This window comes from Lepisma saccharinum, chromosome 6, assembly GCF_977018435.1.
Source record: "Lepisma saccharinum chromosome 6, izLepSacc3.1, whole genome shotgun sequence".
NCBI classification, from domain to species: Eukaryota; Metazoa; Arthropoda; class Insecta; order Zygentoma; family Lepismatidae; genus Lepisma; species Lepisma saccharinum.
Genome location: NC_139234.1, coordinates 7301445 through 7320056, shown reverse-complemented (window position 1 = coordinate 7320056; position 18612 = coordinate 7301445). Strand labels below are relative to the sequence as shown.

The window sequence follows — 18612 nt, the reverse complement described above, 5'->3', positions numbered from 1 at the left end:
GGCCTACATTCTTGCCCAGTGGAATATATTGTAGAATAGCAACGTATCGAGTAAGTGTGGCTGTAATCGACATAGCCTCGTCTAGTAGTATAATGGCATGTGCGTGAGCCATTACAGTGATATGTATTACATCTTTGCATTCATCACGGTGCTCATAGGGATATTTTCAGTTTGTGAGTTGGCACAACTGCACTAAGTGTCGAGATATTTTGTCTACCCGCACCTCGAGTTCCAGTCTGTCAGATGATTCCCCTATGTTGAACTTCAAACGTCTCGGAAAAGGAAGACTACACGCAGTAGTTTCTGTAATTCTTTCTATCTGTGTAAATCTATCGAAAGTTTTTGCAACATAAATTTACTTCTCTCGAAGCGTTACTTCTGTAAACTTTGCATTGTGGGATCGAGTTATTTCGGTGCAGGACGGTAAGATGACAGGAAAGTGTATTAAGGGTTGTGTTAGAGTATTGGGTGATAGAAAAAAATTACGTCACATGGAGACATGAGTTTCTACAAGCAGTAAAAAACACAACCATGCGCTCAGTATTAATGAATTTTGATTTGTTCATACCATCCGCTTGGCGGCGCCAGTGTTTCTTTCTTAGCTTTCACACTGTAAATGTATTCTAACAAACGTCAAAACTCTTTTGTCTTCCAGATATGACATTCCAAGGCGAAATTCCCTGCCTAAGTATGATACGGCGCTTCGTTTGGTAACAGTCCATTCATCGAATTCTGTAAGTTGGTGTTATATTATTATTTTCGTGTTAATAAAGTAGGCATTGTATATAAAATCAAACCTATTTGTAATGACGTGGAGTTTATTATTGTTTATTTAGTTACTAAAGAAAAAGAAAGGGTGTTTCGGTGACACGGTGTCTTAAGCAAATAGTTTCAGTTGATTTGAAACGTACAGTGGGATCCATGAGTATTACTGTGTAAATTGTCCATCACCATGTTCATGTACTTTATTTAACCCAATAAGAGCTTCAAGAATTACAAGAAACTCAAAACGAGCTGTTGACAACTTATGCACCAGCATACATAAAAATCCATCGCTTAAAAACACACAGGATGTAAGAGAAAAATTAATGAAAATAGTCGTGGACAACTTGCACGGTAATACTCATGGATCCCATTGTACCAAGGATTTATTTCGGTTGAAGCCAGATGGCGCTGAACATGATAGCCTATTGCAGGAAAAGTTGTTAAAAGTTTCAACAAACAGCTGTAAGAAACCAACGCATGAAAAGTGCCGGAATGTTTTCTTTAGCACTGTTTGTGTGGGGGAAGGATTGACGGGGGGGGGGGGCGTTTTATTGCCCGTTTGGGGAGCTGTTATATGATGCCTGCTCCTTTGGCATCGCATTTGATTATTGCACACCCGGAAGGTTGTTATAGATTAGAAAGGTAGTTTTTCACAACAATGTGGAACACGAGTTATCCACAACGAAATAGCTTACTTTTCAAAATACTTATATTTTTATAAATTGTTGTAATGCCAAATATGTTCTCAAAATTTTGTTATTTCGAGGGCGAAATCCCCATTTTCCCCCCTTGGGTACGCCCTTGTAAGAAACGGTACATTCAATCTAAACTAACCAAGCCGTCAAGTGTCAAAGTGTCAAAAATATTTTCCTTGTGTCTTGATTTCGTGGACGGCGTGAAGCTGGGAACTCTTTGCCAGAGCTTGTAATCAAAAGGTCTCAGGTTCCACAGAGAAAGACTGCTTGCTTTCCGCTTCAATGATTAAGTAATTAACGGTCCTTAGCAAATGAAGGGAGACGCTAATGAGGCCTCTGCAGCGAGGGAGAGAGCCACGAAGCTACCACTCCAATACGTTTCCTCTCACACACGTTGAATTCGCGTCGTTTCGGGATCACACTCAAGGCACTCCGGTGCAAGGTGGGTAGATGACAGGAGAGTCTATTGAGGGTATTTGGCTGGTAACAAAGCATTCAATCTTTAAATCGTGTTGGCCATGGTAATCCTGCACGTAATTACATTTGCTTTCGTGCACAACCCAATATTCACTGTTCTACCCCAAAATGTTTACAGCTGACCGCTCAGGAGAAGCTCCCTGGCGGAAATGAAGTGACGTATCAACAGACGACACCACTGTTAGAATTGAGGGAGTGCATCCTGAGTCAGAAACGCATGCAGGCCTCGCTGTAATAGGTGTAACGATGCGAGACGTTGCCGTATATTCTCGTTGAACGTTTTTCAATACAGACTAAAATAACGTACAGAATGGACAGTGCAAAACTATTCTGGACACTGAAAAAAAAACCTGTCGCCGCGAACACACGCTTCGTGTTCTGTGTAACTGTCACAAATCAACTCCCATGCACTTCCACAAGGACACTGACCGCAGCAGAAGACTTCCTGCTACCCCTAAAATCTGCAAATGGGCCGGCCCTTCCCTACAACCCTGCACCCCGCCTCCCCTCGTTTGGGGATCATCTTGTGAGCTGACTGCTGTACACACACTTTTTATGATCTACATTAAAGACAAAGGTAGAATTTTTCAAGCAGGGCAGGCCATTTGTGCGGGGGGGTCTTACTTATTGCTCCCGCACTATGGTCTCTTAATGCTAACCTTGTCTACCAAGAGAAAGTCAACTGTCCTTACTTCTCCAGTTTTTTCACCGAATCGCCGCCACTGTTTTCAAGTTATCTCAGGTGTTCGAACTGAAAGGCATTCTGGTCCGGGAACATTTAAAAAAAGCAGAAACGTTAGCCACCACGCTACCGGTAAGACCTTGGCACTTGGTATTGTAAGTGTGACCATTGTTTTATAAAGGGTATATAATCATTCGCACCATGAATGTAACTGTCCTGGGCACACCATGAAATTTATCTTCGAATTCGGTTCAACCCTGATCTAACGTCCCTTTTCACACCCTTCCTACTTGCTAGAAAAGAGTCTGAAAGACGATAACGACAGAAAAGAAATATAAGGGATGCGACAAAATCAAATTTTCGCCCCGGGAACGCGTGGAAAATTCGTTATCGCCTTAACAGCGACAAACACTTCTTAAAAAATATAACCTCCGTGCTTGTAGTTGCTCAATCTGCCACCAGAACGCGCACCATGTGTTTTCGTATCTGTTGGTTCTGTGACGCCAAGGAATGGATCCACATACAGATGGGCCCGTCAGTGTGTTAAAAAATTATTAATTCCTGACATAATTTTTCAACCAGCAAGAAACTAAAGTAAAGGTTTAGGACAATTGAGACTTGCTAATTTTCTCTTCTTGACGGGAATTGAAATTATTTAAATTTTCTGGACCTTTAATAACCCTACTTGTTAGAAAATACTTTGAAAATTTACAATTTAACACGTGCTTTTATGGAAATAACAAACTATTGCAATAAACAATTTTTAATACGTCGAAATTTACTCCAAATGTGCACGGAATTTTATGTTCACTTTACTTCATGACATCCTAATGATAATATAAATATATTTATGAATTAAATCTTGTATTCATTTTAACAAAGAGCCATTGTGGTTCAGTCGGTAGGAGTCCTGCTGCCATATAGGAGAACCAGGTTCGATTCTTGGGCTGGATGATTCATCAATGCCCACGCAGCTCTGGACTCCACTCAGTTCCAACACCAATTAGGCAACTTTTATCACATCATCTCCACTACGTTCGATATTGGATATGTTAGTAACCCCAGACTCTGTTATGCGCTTTCATGGTACAGTGCGATGCACAGGGGAGAGCTTTATATATTTTTTATTTCTTCATTCTGGCCTTGGGAATATTTTTAAAAAAGTAGAACAGTTACAAATTTCTACTTGTCGACTTCGCATGGGCTAGTGGCATGCTCCTGATTTAAGCGGCTGAAAAGCATTTAAAGTGGGCTGTGATACCACTATGGTAGACACTCAGATTATAAAATAGTCGTTAAAGAGCACTAAAAACGTTAAGTAAAGATTTCTGCTTTGCCAGTATTGAGCCATGATTTTGGCAAGTGTTGTTGGAAATTTGCAAAATTGCAATTTCAATCAGCGCTGACCCAGTTCACTGTCGCCAAGATCCCAATCTGGGCCAGGAACAAGAGCACAGACTACAAAATATCGGTTCCTGGTCAACGGAATCCATTTATGCAACACGCTCAATTGAATCATCCATCTCGCTTCACACAAAACCCATTGTTCCGATGGCCTGGCGCCCCATTGGTCGAGAAAAAGCACGTGATCATGGTTTGACTGAATGAGCAGCGAACTGATAATCTCTCAATGCTTTCTCTCTCCGTGTGTGTTATCGCCTGGTGTCCGGTTCTGTGCGAGTTAGTGGTTCCTAAAAAAAATTAAGCGTCGAGGAGAATACATGCAGGTTGCCTCATAGGGCACTTCTGCCTCCCCGATGGCGCAGTGTTAACGTCATCGCCTTGTAATGAAGGGATCCCGAGTTCGAGGCAGATAGTGGCTCGGATCCCACTTTAAACTGTAGGTCCAGTCCCGATTAGCTTTTCTGGGCATAAATTTGACTTAAAAACAACCCGCTCTCCCGAAAAAAAACCTCATAGGGCACTTCCTGGTGTTGTGTGACTTAGTAGACTGAAAATATTGTAACATTTTAACCCGAGAAAACAGTCCCTCATTTTAGTTATCGAGTTCCTGTAACGTCCATATAATAATTAACATCATTTACTGTGGCTGAAGTGAAATTATACGTGTGAAATGTATACTGTAGGTTTGACATTCATTTTCCAGTGTGTCCTTGGTCCACCTAGCTCCCTCCCTCCCCCTCCGGACGTCCATGACTGTTTCTTTCCGTGAAACACTGTACCCGACATATTAAAACTGGCAACCATTTTGAAGTAATCACTGCTGATAAATTTTGTTAGTAATAGCACAGACAAGGGTATATAAGGGAACCTGGAAACAAGGCAGGAAAAACTGTGTGCTGGGAACGGCTCTTCGCAAGAAGTTTCGGAATAATACGTTGAGAGGCGCTGAGAGGCACCACTCGAACTCTTGCTTACACTTCTTCTGCCATAAAAAGACAAGAGATGGCACTGCTAAATTTCGTTCCTTTTGGAATTCATTTTAACAGCTTGAATTGAAATGCTAGAATTCTCTCTCGTGTGCTTTGTAGATATCCTCGTATCAATCATTTACGAACGCGGTGTATGTATTATTCTACGGAAAGCCAAGTCCTCCCAAGTGACGCCATCTACTCGCTTTCGTCGATTATCGATGATCGACTCATCTGTATAAATTCACGTTGGAGCAGCATTGAGGAGAAGAGCGCTGACACACAGATCAATTAGGATAGGATGCGCAGGTTGTCGGCTGAATAATATACGTCTTGTTTAAGTGGCCCGTCGGCAGAGACGTCACTTCTACTGATTATGTCGCTGTCAAGGGACAACAGAGCGTCTGCTACGTATTCAGCTTTAAGGATCGTGAAAAAATTAGAAGAAAACAAGCAGGTTACCAAAGTAAATGAATGCAGAAAATGAAAAGCAATCAGTTAAGGGAAGTGATTAGGCACTAAATAAGGAAAATATTAAGTGTCTCGAAGTTTTCACAAGAGATTAACGAAATATGTCCTAAAAGAAGGAAATAGAAATCTATATCAGATGAAGGAAATAAAAGCCAAAGAATAAGAATACTAACTAAAGGGTAAGCAAAACAGAATTTTCCCCGACCTCCGTGGCATAGTGGTTAACACAGCGTGATACGACACCAGTGGCCCCTGGTTCGAATCCCGGCCTAGAGATGGGTGTTCTTTGTGAGTGTCTCTTCATCATATCATCACTCATCGCGATTAGCAAAGAGTGGCAGAAAAGCGTCGCTAAATAATTAAAAATCAAATAGAAAGAATTTTCATATCGCTACAATGAAAAACGGCCCTTCAAATTGTTTCTAGCGATTCTGCACATTTAGAACAAAACGAAATGTGTTCACAAAAAACCTGTGTAAGGAGGAATTTAATTTTTGGTTTGGAAATGGGGAAGTTATCTTCCAGAAAGGGAATTTTGATTTCTCTAATGGGAATTTATTTGTTAGGAGATGGAAAATTTCTAGGTTGAAATGGGAAAGGTTTAGATTATGAAAAACCAAATTCAAGATTGGAAGTGGACGTTATATTAAAAACGTACATATTAGGATGAAAATGGAACTTTTTGATTCCATCCGAGGGATTTTTTAGTTCTGAAAGGGAAATTTCAGATGAAAAGTTTCCCCCGGAGGGAATTTTAAATCCAGAACCAGTGCCTTCACTGTTCAGAATATAAGGACACGGTGTTACGTCCAAGGTCTTCTCATATTTTGTGTCTGGTGAGCGATAAATTATGAAGGGGAGCTCATTTCTAAAGCTTCCTCACTTAAAAGATTCAGGCGACGAGCTGACTTCCATCTTATGCAAAGGGAAGACGAGAGGCTTTTGAAAATTTCATCCGTGGTCAATCGATAGCAATGACCGACTCATCAAAGCAGAGCGGTCCATTATTAATCATAGACAATGACCCAGTTTCTCTGTTCAGCCGTTCGTCTGGACATGGAACGTGTTGTGAACTCTTTCCGCAAGATCTGCACTGAAAATGTAATCGAATATTTCGAATTAAATTCAAGGTTTTCGAGTTAGAATAGTGATAAGTAGGACTCGGAAGTTAAGGAAAATTCCAGTTTTTTCCCTAGTGTCCGAAGACGAGGCCCAACATAATATATGTTCATTTTAGGTCATTGTAGGCCAGAAAAAGGTGGGTTCTATTTGTCCTTTATAGCCTTTTTCGGCGTTTTTTGACTTATTGGTCCTTTCTTAGCCTTTTTTAGGTCTTAACGACTTTCTTTTGCAACTTCAACTTCTTTCGACTACGTTTTTACTGCCCATTCTAAATTCGAATCATCATCAATTCATCACATCTTAAACATCCTTACTGTTCTAAAGAAATAAAAAAAGAAAGAAAGAAATATACAGGGTGTTTCGTAAGTTCGTTTACAACGCTTGGGAGGTGATTGTACGAGTGAAAATAAGGTGGAAAGTTCATGTAACGAAATTCCGGAAACGGCTTTGTTGCCGAGTTATTGACGTTTGAAAACGTGGGAAAATGATTTTCCGAAGTGAATAATGGCAAAACGGGTGGAGAGAAGTCGTCGGTGTTGGGCGGTCCACTAAGAAATTTGGTACGTTCTTGTCAAAAAATCACGCGGCAATGTTGTGCAATGTCGGCGCAAGTTATTCCCCAAAGGACGCGAACGAAGATGTTGACGGGAGTGGGGTGGGTGTGCGTTCTGCGTGAGCTGGTATCGACGAAAATAGGCATGTGTTGAATGGCACCAAAAAACAAAGAAAATTTCCTGAGCGAAGGGCACCATGACGTAAAAACGAAAAAAATGAACTGTCATAGGTTGCATACCCTGAAGGGGAGATGGGTGTCCGTGTGATCTGACGTTAAGTACCACATTTCCCGCTAGGGGCGCCAACAGTGTAGGTTTCCTCATGAAGGAGCGCACGTGTCTGTGCCATTCGTGCTTTAGGTGCTGTGCCAGCAGCAGGTTGTTAAACATTCACGGTTGAATGGAAAGACGTGAGTTTCTTGGACAGTAGTGTTGGGCAAACATTTGACCTAGCAGTGTTACGTGTTAATTCTTAGCCACAGCCCATCGTGTTCTGTGAAGTGTACTAGTGGTAACGGCCATATACACTTGTAGTCCGATGTAAGGGATGCCTGCATACACGTCCCAAGAGCTGGCGGACATGCATCTGATTTATGGGGAGGCTGGAGGTAATAGCCGTGCTGCAAGGCGTCTGTATGGGGCACGTTTTCCAAATAGGGTGTTACCATCCCACACCTTATTTCAAACTGTAGACACTCGACTTCGGGAAACAGGATCAGTGTTGCCACCTCGTCGAGAAGTTGGACGACCGCGAAGTGTGCGAACACGACGATTTGTGGAAGATGTGCTAACTGCAGTGATGGATCATCCAGGCACCAGTACGCGCGCGCCCACGAACGAAACACCTCCCATGTGAATGTGTGGCGAGTCCTGGCAGAAGAGGGGATGCACCCGTACAAATTGAAGAAAGTGAAAGATCTTTTACCTCGGGACTCTGGCCCACGTGAGGACTTTTGCCAATGGTTTGTTCATCAAATTGAAACTATCCCCAATTTTCAGAATACGGTACTATGGACTGATGAGGCTATCTTCACGAAAACTGGTGTGTTCAATAGTAAAAGCAGTCATGTGTGGGAACATGAAAATCCACATACACTGCTAGTGGCACATCATCAGCACAGATTTGCAGTGAATGTGTGGTGCGGGATACTGCATGACCATTTGATTGGACCGTACATTCTCCCTGTTCGCCTATGTGGACCCACGTATCAAGCATTTCTCAGTGAGGTTTTGCCTGAACTACTAGAGGACGTGCCCTTGGCAATGAGACAAAGACTGTGGTTTCAACATGACGGTGCACCCCCACATTTCGATCGGAATGTGCGCCATGTGCTCAATACCGTATTCCACAACCAGTGCATTGGAAGGGAAGGGCCTGTGTCATGGCCACCTCGATCGCCTGATATTACGCCCCTGGATTTCTTCCTCCGGGGAGAGATGAAACGCTTCGTTTACGAAGCACCTGTCGTGTCAGCCGAGGGCCTCGTTGCCCGTATCAATGTAGCTGCAGCATCGATAGCAGAAACGCCGGGATTGTTGGGTCGCACTAGACAATCCTTGATTCGCCGTTGTCGCCTTTGCTTGGAAGTACATGGTGGACACTTTGAAAACCGTCTCTGATGAGGTTCCCTTCACATCTCCATTAAGCATACTGTGTGCCCTTCAGGGTATGCAACCTATGACAATTCATTTTTTTCGTTTTTACGTCATGGTGCCCTTCGCTCAAGAAATTTTCTTTGTTTTTTGGTGCCATTCAACACATGCCTATTTTCGTCGATACCAGCTCACGCAGAACGCACACCCACCCCACTCCCGTCAACATCTTCGTTCGCGTCCTTTGGGGAATCCCTTGCGCGACATTGCACAACATTGCCGCGTGATTTTTTGACAAGAGCGTACCAAATTTCTTAGTGGACCGCCCAACACCGACGACTTCTCTCCACCCGTTTTGCCATTATTCACTTCGGAAAATCATTTTCCCACGTTTTCAAACGTCAATAACTCGGCAACAAAGCCGTTTCCGGAATTTCGTTACATGAACTTTCCACCTTATTTTCACTCGTACAATCACCTCCCAAGCGTTGTAAACGAACTTACGAGACACCCTGTATTTGAACCATCCCTGAAACGAGAGAAAAACCTTTTTGGACGACTGAAATAGGATCGGAAGTCCTATTTCTGTAACCCTAGTGTGGTTAGGCCAAATATGATTCTTCAAATATGATTTTTCAAATTATGTTAATCTAAAAAATATATAATGTCTGAAAGAAGATGCATTTCACTCATATAGTTTTTTCGCACTGTGTGTTCCATACCACCAGAATTTTTTTATTTTCTTTATTCATTAAATATGTAATTAAAACTGCAGTTATTAATTAATTTGGATCAAATTTATACGTCCTTTTTTCCGTTTTTAGGTCTCTTTATAGGTCTTTCTTTGGCAATTTATAGATCTTCAACTTTCGAGCCCTACTTATAAGTTACTCGATTTCGCTAATGAACAAGTGCGTTTACTGTGGACGAAATATTAACTATTGGTTACTGATTCATCAAACTGCCTTACGAAGATATAATTTATATCGTAATATAATGTTTGATAAGAATTTTCCAGCAAATTAGACTCTAAGCTTCCGAATGAGTCATTAGAGATAACAAATATCTAAACAATGTTTATCTTACTAGTTCAAGTGTTGTTGATATATGGGAGGTTTCAGTTATTGATTGTTGGCTTTGTACTGTTTGACTCAGTACTGTAGTCAGAAGGATGCATCGAACAAGAACTCTTATCTGTGGTATTCCCGGAACGGCGTAGAAACCGGTGTGCAATCACAGCGTAGAACTGTTGTTTTCACAAAATTCTGTTTCCCTATTGGCTGCTTTGAGGAAAGGGATTTTTAACGGTGTCGCTTCTTGCCCAAGCACTAGGTCTAATTGGTTGTTTGACCGGGAGTTCCTTCGTAGGAAAACGCGGCAACAGAGGGTCATTGCCATAAACGGATATAAGAGCGCCACAGGCCGGACCCTGTGGCTGAGTGGTTAGCACATCGCGCTGCGACGCCAAGGGTCCCGGGTTCGAATCCCACTCGGGCATGGTTGTTTGTGAATGTCCGTCCATTCATCAATTTCATCATTTCATCACTCATCCCCATCTTCGCAAATTAGTCAAGAGGCACAAAACGCGAAGTAAAATAAAATAAATAAAATCAAGAGCGCCACAGCTATAGTTTCTATAAGTACTACGTTAAATTTTGAGATTATAATTGGAATCCACCGGCGTACGCAGAGGGAGCTAGCTTCATATGGCTACATCCTTCTCCGAAATATTGTGAAAAATTTTCAAGTGGAAGCAGTAAAGAATTAGGGATATTTTATTGTGTATTCTCCCCCCCCCCAGAACACAGTGACAGAGCTTGCCCCCTCCCTTTCGACATCTCACAACTGTAGCATGTGACGTTTTTCTTCCATAGAAAGTGACAGTTTTACCCTGACGCAAGGACCTTAATTCATGTGGAATTACAGACTTCCAGTTGACCTTATGCTAAAGTTTGTTGTAAGTCCATTTTAGGCTCAGATGGGCAAACGTGACTGAACCAAAGGCCTGCACAAGACCTGGAGCAGACCCGTTCGCGAGACATCGCTCCTGAAATGCCATGCAACCTGCGCAACACCCTCGCTTGAGCAGCTTGTATGCCCACCTGCACAGATCGTTCCTGGCAGGCATTGTAGACCCGCCGGGTACCCGCAGTCTTACGATACCTAGTAGGTCTCAGTTCGTTCTTTCCATCAACTGCAGACCCCTCCCTCTGCATGACGTAGTTGCTTCGAGTAGAAACTGCACCTGGCCCACACCGTTCTGCAGTGTTGCCAACTGCAATAGATTTTCACTACTTAAAAAAGGGAAATCGAAGCTTCGTAAGCCACATCACCAATGAAATGAGATTTACGAATGTTGCTACCCCCCCCCCCCACACACACACACATTGAAATAGGTTTTCCGTGGCACAGGATCCATAAGTATATGTCGTAAACAACCAATATACGTATATATAGTGATATAGGACAGGACTGAAACATGTCACGTTCGACGCTGAGGTCGCGAGTCGAACAACACACTGTTCTACTGCGAACACCAGGGCCGTAGCCAGCCAGGGCCATTGCCGTTACCCTCGTTTGGGGGGTAGGGCCAAGTACTTGGATAAACGTGCCAACAAGAACAATCACAATAATAGTAATAAAGTAGCATGAAAGGCATTATAATCCTCATAAATCACGCAAAAAGGGGGTAGAAGTCGGTTCTTACGCGCATTTGTGTTGAAACAGAGGATTAGAAATATTTTTTTTCAACACGTCAATTCCACATTAGCTAATAATGGAAAACAAGCACACAAACAGTTTTTGAAAGAAAGAAAGTGCATGATAAATGCATTCCGAATGTACAGACATATGGCATGTAAAATTTCCATCTACAATATTTTCTTTTCACATGGAGCGACGTATTACATAATCAATTCATCCAACTCGTAACAAACCAACATTAATAGCAAATAATATCACGGGCCGCCATAGCATTCTCTGTTTTAAAACTTTTCTCACTTAGATCGTTCGGCGCTCAGGGCCGACTCCCGCTACCCCTTTGCTACGGCATTGAACTTGATGAGACTGGATAATATTTTATAATATATTTCTACTTTCATAAAATTTGAAATCAAGGGGTTGCAATTACCCCTCCATTCCCCCTCTGCAGGTGCCCTTGGCCGTCTGGAAGGAAAATGCAAGAAAAATATGAAAATTAATTCCATCTTGAGTACCCTTTAGCCCTGCTACTCTTAAATTCTGCTAGTCTGTTTTTTCTTGTACTTTAATGTTTGACCCCACCCTGACCCTTCCGCTAGACTTAATTCCCGTCCAAGCTTGTGAGCAATGCACCCTACCCCCTCTGGTTGCGCCACTGCGTGCCTGGTTAAGGCACCATGCAATGAAAAGCAATTAGTTTTCAGTGAGGAGATTTTTGTTTGCTCGATCATTCATTTAAATAAATGAAGCTGTAATACTGCGTGCATTTCCTGGCAATAAGATAAAAACTGCTTACGCTGAACTGAAATCGCTAAGTATATAAATTCTCCTTGGAGGAGAGAGCTCGTAGGATTTACGAGCTACGTAAGTAGGCAACACTGGCTGAAGCTGTCCACGTGGTGATGAAACACCTGGAGCGACACGCTGCCGGAGGGCTGTTTCCTTCCAGCAGGTTTTGCAGGCGCCCGGGTCTTGTTGAATGCCCAGTTACCTTGTAAGCGCAGAGCGCCTGGAAGACGAAGAACCCGGGTAAAGACGCAAGTCGACTCGTTGCCGTGGGCAGGCTAGCAGGTATACCTGTCCTCACGGGCAAGCGGGCAGTGGGTAGGTAAAATGCAGACTATGCTGGCCTCTAGACTGAACCAACAGTTTATTGTAGGATCCGAATGAAGCAAGCTCTTTTGATCAGCTTTCAACGCATCATTCTCTTGTAGCAAATAGCTGGTTACGTTTTTATAAATTCAGTGAAAACTTGGACACCAATATTCTAAATCTCCGTGTATTAACATACATATCTACATTCACTTGTCTTTTTCTTTTGTTATAATGAGAATTTATACAGCCTAATTTTCCATTAAAAGTAATGTGATCGTAATTGAGAGGTTCAGAGCACAAGTGGTGTAACTCCATTCAAGACAGTTTTGATGAAAAGGCATATTTAGATAACTTAGTCCTATGTTTAGCTGTTGGAGCACAAGCATAGTGGTGCCTCTATGAGCAAGAATTTGAAACTTAGGAGATATTTACTTCTAACCCTGAAATGTTGATACTTCACAGTTTTAAATTATACAACTAACTCCGTTTCCACGAAAAGTGAAGTTACGCCACTTGTGCCCTGAATCTCTCAATTATATATCATGTTAAATGAGTACAATAGTTTCGCGAAATATAACAGAATTGGAATTAATTATACATTACACGTGTTAATAAAAAAATTAACATTAAGTAACAAAATAAATAAATTAACACTCTTTGGGCCAGTTGCACGAACCACTATGAAATATGTCTCCACCGCCGGTTGAATACGGGACCCTTCGATTACAAGGTTGTTACGTTACCGCTACGCCATCGGGGGGGGGGGGGTCCAGTGACTACATTATAGTAGAGATGGATATATTATTCTACTACACACAGAACCCAAAACGTGTCAATTGACACATGTATTTTGATTTCAATAACACGTTAACGTGCATAAACTGCAAATGATGCACCTTTTAGTGTGTCAAAATATACATTGGAATGTGTTAAAGGATATTTTTATGAGATGAAGTTCCGTGTGATGCACTAAAATGCATCAATTTGGAAGATCAGACAAGATCATTTCGAAGATAAGAAAATTACACATTTAGCTGTGTCAATTGATGCATTAAAAGTGAAAGTTTGTTATCTTCGAAATGATCTTGTCTGATCTTCCAATTTGATGCATTTTAGTGCATCACACGGAACTTCATCTCAAAAATACCCTTTAATACATTCCAATGTGTACTAAAAGGTACATCATTTGCAGTTCATGCACGTTAACGTGTTATTGAAATCAAAATACATGTGTCAATTGACACGTTTTGGGTTCTGTGTGTACTTGGTGTTCTGGTTGTCTAGGCGGTAGGGTGTCGGACTGCCAGGCGGAAGACCCGGGTTCGATTTCCGGGGTGGTTGGTTTCTCCAACCTTGTCGCCGCATAAATCGGCTCTGTGGCTCACCCAGCCTCAAATCAATGAGTACCTGGGGATAAAGGCGACCGGAGCGTGATGCTGAATACATCACCTCCAAAACCGCCTAGATCGAAAATGTGTGGGACTCTAAACATCCTCTAAATGTGCCTTCATAGCACGATGCTACATGCACGGGAATCTTTCCTTACCTTGCTTGTCCCGTTCTTGGAAAAGTAAATTAAATGCTCGACCAATAGGCTATATCTTGGCAGAGATACAAGATTGTTTGAATTAAATAAGCTGTTTTAATTAACAACTCGCTATGTTGCCCTAATTTTATAAGAATAACATAAGACAAGGAGTTTTAATTGTGCTTAGATTATCAGCGTGGTTTAGGAGATGGTAGAAGCTCCATGCTAGGGATGGCTGGAATAAGCAATCTACTCCCCCTTCCACTTTTACGCCAAGGGAATTTCCTTACACCCTTGTCAAAGGGAGGGGGTAATGTAGTTCGTAGCTAGCTACGAGCAATTTAGGAACTTGTTTAAAGCAAGAGCCTAATGAAATGAGGTAGAAATTTCGTGAAGTCTGTCGCTCAGGGCAAATTATTCTGCATATAATTTGTACGCAAAAGGGAGTAAAAAATAGTGCTTGCGGTGATTGGAGTTTTCTTCTTCCTTGCTTCCGTGAGGGGGAAGAGTCATTCATGAACGAACTGTTCGCAATGAACGGATCATTGTTAACGAACGGATCGATCATTCGGAATGCTCTGAACTGAATGGTTCATTTTCGTGAATGTTTGCATCTTCTGCTAATGATTGTTACGTGCCAGAACGGCAAACACAATCAAGTCGCCAGATGAAGTAGTTCGCGGGAGCGACAATAGATGTCAGCGCGCTGTAGGACGAAGGCGGAAACAGATTGTAGAGATAAGAAGAGAAGAAAGATGATTGTATATATATAATAATTAGGAAACAAATGAATGAATAATACAAAATTATGTATCTAGACAGATTGTAAATGATAAACTATTAAGATAAAGTATATACAGTAGAGCGTCGATTATCCGACCGTCGGTCAACCGAACGACCGCTTAACCGAACTGTGTACTCGCTCGCACCTGTTACTCTCCCTGAAGCCCAAGATGAAAGTGACCACTTTCAGATATCTGTAATGAAAAAAAGTACGTGACTTAGCTGCTCGTAAGCGTGTAGGCTTGCTTAGACAGACCAAAATAAAGGATTTTTTTAAACGTTAATTTTGTGTACTGTGTGTATTGTTCATGCAAAATGCGTATGTAATATGTACATATTTTTGTTTAATAAACTGTACCACATACTATATATTCCTACTAAAGTTGCCTTTGTACGTTACTTTGTAATACATACTTAAAGAGATGCCTGTTTTTATGACTAAATTTACTGTACAGTACTTCTTTTTGGCAAATAAACATGTACAGTTCGATTATCCGAACAAACCAGTTTTCCGAACACCCATGTCCCCCAATTACTTCGGATAATCGACGCTCTACTGTATTAACATGAATGAATTTGAGGAAAGTTGATAACTGAGGAAACGATTATGAAAATGTGTCCTTTTCTGATTTGTGAATCAGAATCGTTTTTACTTACCTCTGGCAAGGAGAAAGTTGTCAGTTTTTATTATTGGTTGTCTGTCCCCGGAGGCGCTATTGTAAGTTAGTCGCCCCGAAACACTTTCCGGCTGCGCTTTCTGTTCGGCGTTTCAAGGTCAAATTCCCACTCCGCCAACACCTAGAATAGAAGACCTACGCAGAGACTGTTACTTAAGGTGTACTTAAGGTGCAACGTCATCATTTCTAGGTCATGTTTACAGCACGATATCTCCATTTCTTCTCGTAGCACTGGGCCAGTGTGAGCGCTTTATGTTAGCGATCCGTGGTATATTCCCTTTTGTTTGGCCTAGGAGGTGGCGCTAGTTCTAAGATTAGACTCCCCTAAAATTTTCTTTTTCGAGTATAGTTCTTTGACTAGGTCGTTATGCTAAAGAAAAGAAGGAAGAGAGCTGGCAAGAGAGTACGTGAATTCATCTTGGAACGCCGACGACAAGAAGGCGGAGAGACGATTCAACCTCCTGTTATTAGCCGAGATCCGCTAGGTCTCCAATATGACATATCAAGGAGAGAGGAGGAGTTCAAGCTTATAGCTATAGAAGAATCAACGTCAGCACAGGGCATTTATGACAATAGTAAAGGAAGCAGTGATGAAGAACCAAGAAGAAAAGAAAGGAAAGAGACTCATCTTTAGGAGATAATATAAATATGATATGATTGCAAGTTATATGCCCATAACAGAAATTTTCCAATGATTGATTGTAAATAGAAAGAAGAAAGTTCCTATGATTGATTGTAAATAGAAAGAAGAAAGTTCCTATGATTGATTGTAAATAGAAATTAAGAAGAAGAAGTTTCCAATGATTGATTGAAAGAAGAATAAGCCTTTCAACATTAAGAAGAAGTTCCAGTGATTGATTGAAAGAAGAAGAAGCCTTTCAACATTAAGAAGAAGTTCCAGTGATTGATTGAAAGAAGAATAAGCCTTTCAACATTAAGAAGAAGAAGAAGTTCCAATGATTGATTGAAAGAAGAAGCCTTTCAACATTATGAGAAGTAATTAAAGGAAGAAGAAGCCTTTCAACATTAAGAAGAAGAAGTTTCCAAGTATTGATTGAAAGAAGAAGAAGCCTTTCAACATTATAAGAAGAAGTTTTCAAATATTGATTGAAAGAAGAAGAAGCCTTTCACAATAGAAGAAGTTTCCAAGTAATGATTGAAAGAAGAACAAGCCTTTCAACATTATAAGAAGAAGTTTTCAAATATTGATTGAAAGAAGAAGAAGCCTTTCACAATAGAAGAAATTTCCAAGTAATGATTGAAAGAAGAAGAAGCCTTTCACAATAGAAGAAGTTTCCAAATATTGATTCAAAGAAGAAGAAGCCTTTCAGAATCGTAAAATCCTAAAGTAGAAGCTTGTGAAATGTGAGAAGAAGCAGCATAATGTATAGAATCATTACAACGTAGAAGGAAGATAAACTTATTAACAATTAAAGGAAATTGTGTAATAAAAAGAATACTATTCAGCATATAAATTGTACAGATGTTTTTCCAGAATATATTTTCGGTTTAGACCTTTCGTAGTGGGTAAACCTTGTGTTTTCTTTCAAGTATAAACGTTATTACTCAATCCAAATAGCCCTAGGTATCTTTTGTTTCTACCCTGAGCTAAGCTGGCTCATGCCAAGTAGAACGTGTCATCATTGCATCGACATGAGTGGACGAATCAATGAGTGAACTGTTCATCTTGATAAACTAATGAATGGTTCCACAACGAGCCAGTGGCGGCGATTAGGGGGGGGGCGAGGGAGGCAGTTGTCCCCCTTTTTTGCCACTTTTGCTATCGCACTATGCTAAACCTTATCTACAAAGGAATATAAACTCTCCTTGTCCCCCTATTTTTGGCACCTTGCCTCCCCCTCCCCAGGTTTTTGAACCCATTCGCCGCTACTGCTATTCCTGAACTGACGAACTGTTAAAAATAAACTGGTCTTGAAAACATAACTGTTTTTACAAAGAATGTTTCTCGATGTTTTGTTCATGTTCATTAAAGCATTGATCGCTTTTGAGTGAACTGCTCTTAATACACTCTTAATCCTCATGAAATAAGAATCCTTAAAATGAACTGTTCATATTGCTAAACGGACGAGCCGTTCCATAACGACTCGTCATCATTATGAAGAGTTCAGTTACGAATAATTCATTGCTTTTTCATTACGAAAAATGTAACAAATTGTTTTTGATATAAAGTTATGAATGGACGGATGACTCATTGAGATGTTTAGAAAGAACGGTTCATGACGGAGTCATTTTCCATCGGACTGTTAACAATGAATCAGTTTATTTTTGCTTTGCAAGCGGTTCCCAATATTAACAAACCAGCCATTCACATTGCTCTTTTGTGTCTGTTCCAGGTGCAGAGAATGAGGCTCGAACCGCTGCCCCTAAGGTGCGGTGACCCGCCGTGACCTTGACGGACCTTGGTGATGAGTGCGCTGGCGGTCGGCGTCCCTCTGACGGTCATCACGGTTCTAGGTCTCCTCCTCAACAGCTACATCCTCATCGTCGTTCTCCTTACCAAACAGGTACGTTCAAACCTCGTATACTCATTTTCTCTAAAATCGGCGTTTCAAGGTCAAATTCCCACTCCGCCAACACCTAGAATAGAAGACCTACGCAGAGCCTGTTACTTAAGGTGCAACGTCATCATTTCTAGGTCATGTTTACAGCACGATATCTTCATTACAACCACAATTGTTAAATAGCCTATAACTGACTTGATTTCAACAGTGCGCGGAGAAAATACTTAGGTATAAACCCACAAATTTCCGTGATCCGTGGCCTACCGCTGATGACGTTACATGTAAACAAAAACTCTCTGTGCAGGCCTTGTATGTAAGAAAGTGTTGGCACAACGTTCTCAGAAGCAGTGTTGCAAGTGTCATAATAATTATTGTTGCTTATAATTCATGCTACAAGCCTAATCTGTTCCTATAAAATTGGCGATATATGCTACGATACATATATCGGCTCTAGTTTTATTACAGGAATTTCATACTAAATTATCAGGGTCACTTTTATGAGTCGTACGAATGAGTTCAAAGTTCTAATATTCTTTCAACTCGTTTATTCTAAACAAGTTTGTAACACTGCCATTG

General features: G+C 41.2%; 1 protein-coding gene across 2 annotated transcripts in view; it reads left to right on the top strand.

Moving 5' to 3' along the window:
• The window catches only part of LOC145989215 (uncharacterized), a 159572-nt gene that overhangs the window by 91952 nt on the left and 49008 nt on the right, over nt 1-18612 (top strand). For both annotated transcript variants that reach the window (XM_083124521.1, XM_083124522.1), the window contains exons 2-3: nt 656-734; nt 17869-18039. In XM_083124521.1, coding sequence (XP_082980647.1) covers nt 17941-18039 — 99 coding nt within the window. In that variant the 5' untranslated portion in view covers nt 656-734; nt 17869-17940. The remainder of the gene's footprint in view (nt 1-655; nt 735-17868; nt 18040-18612) is intronic.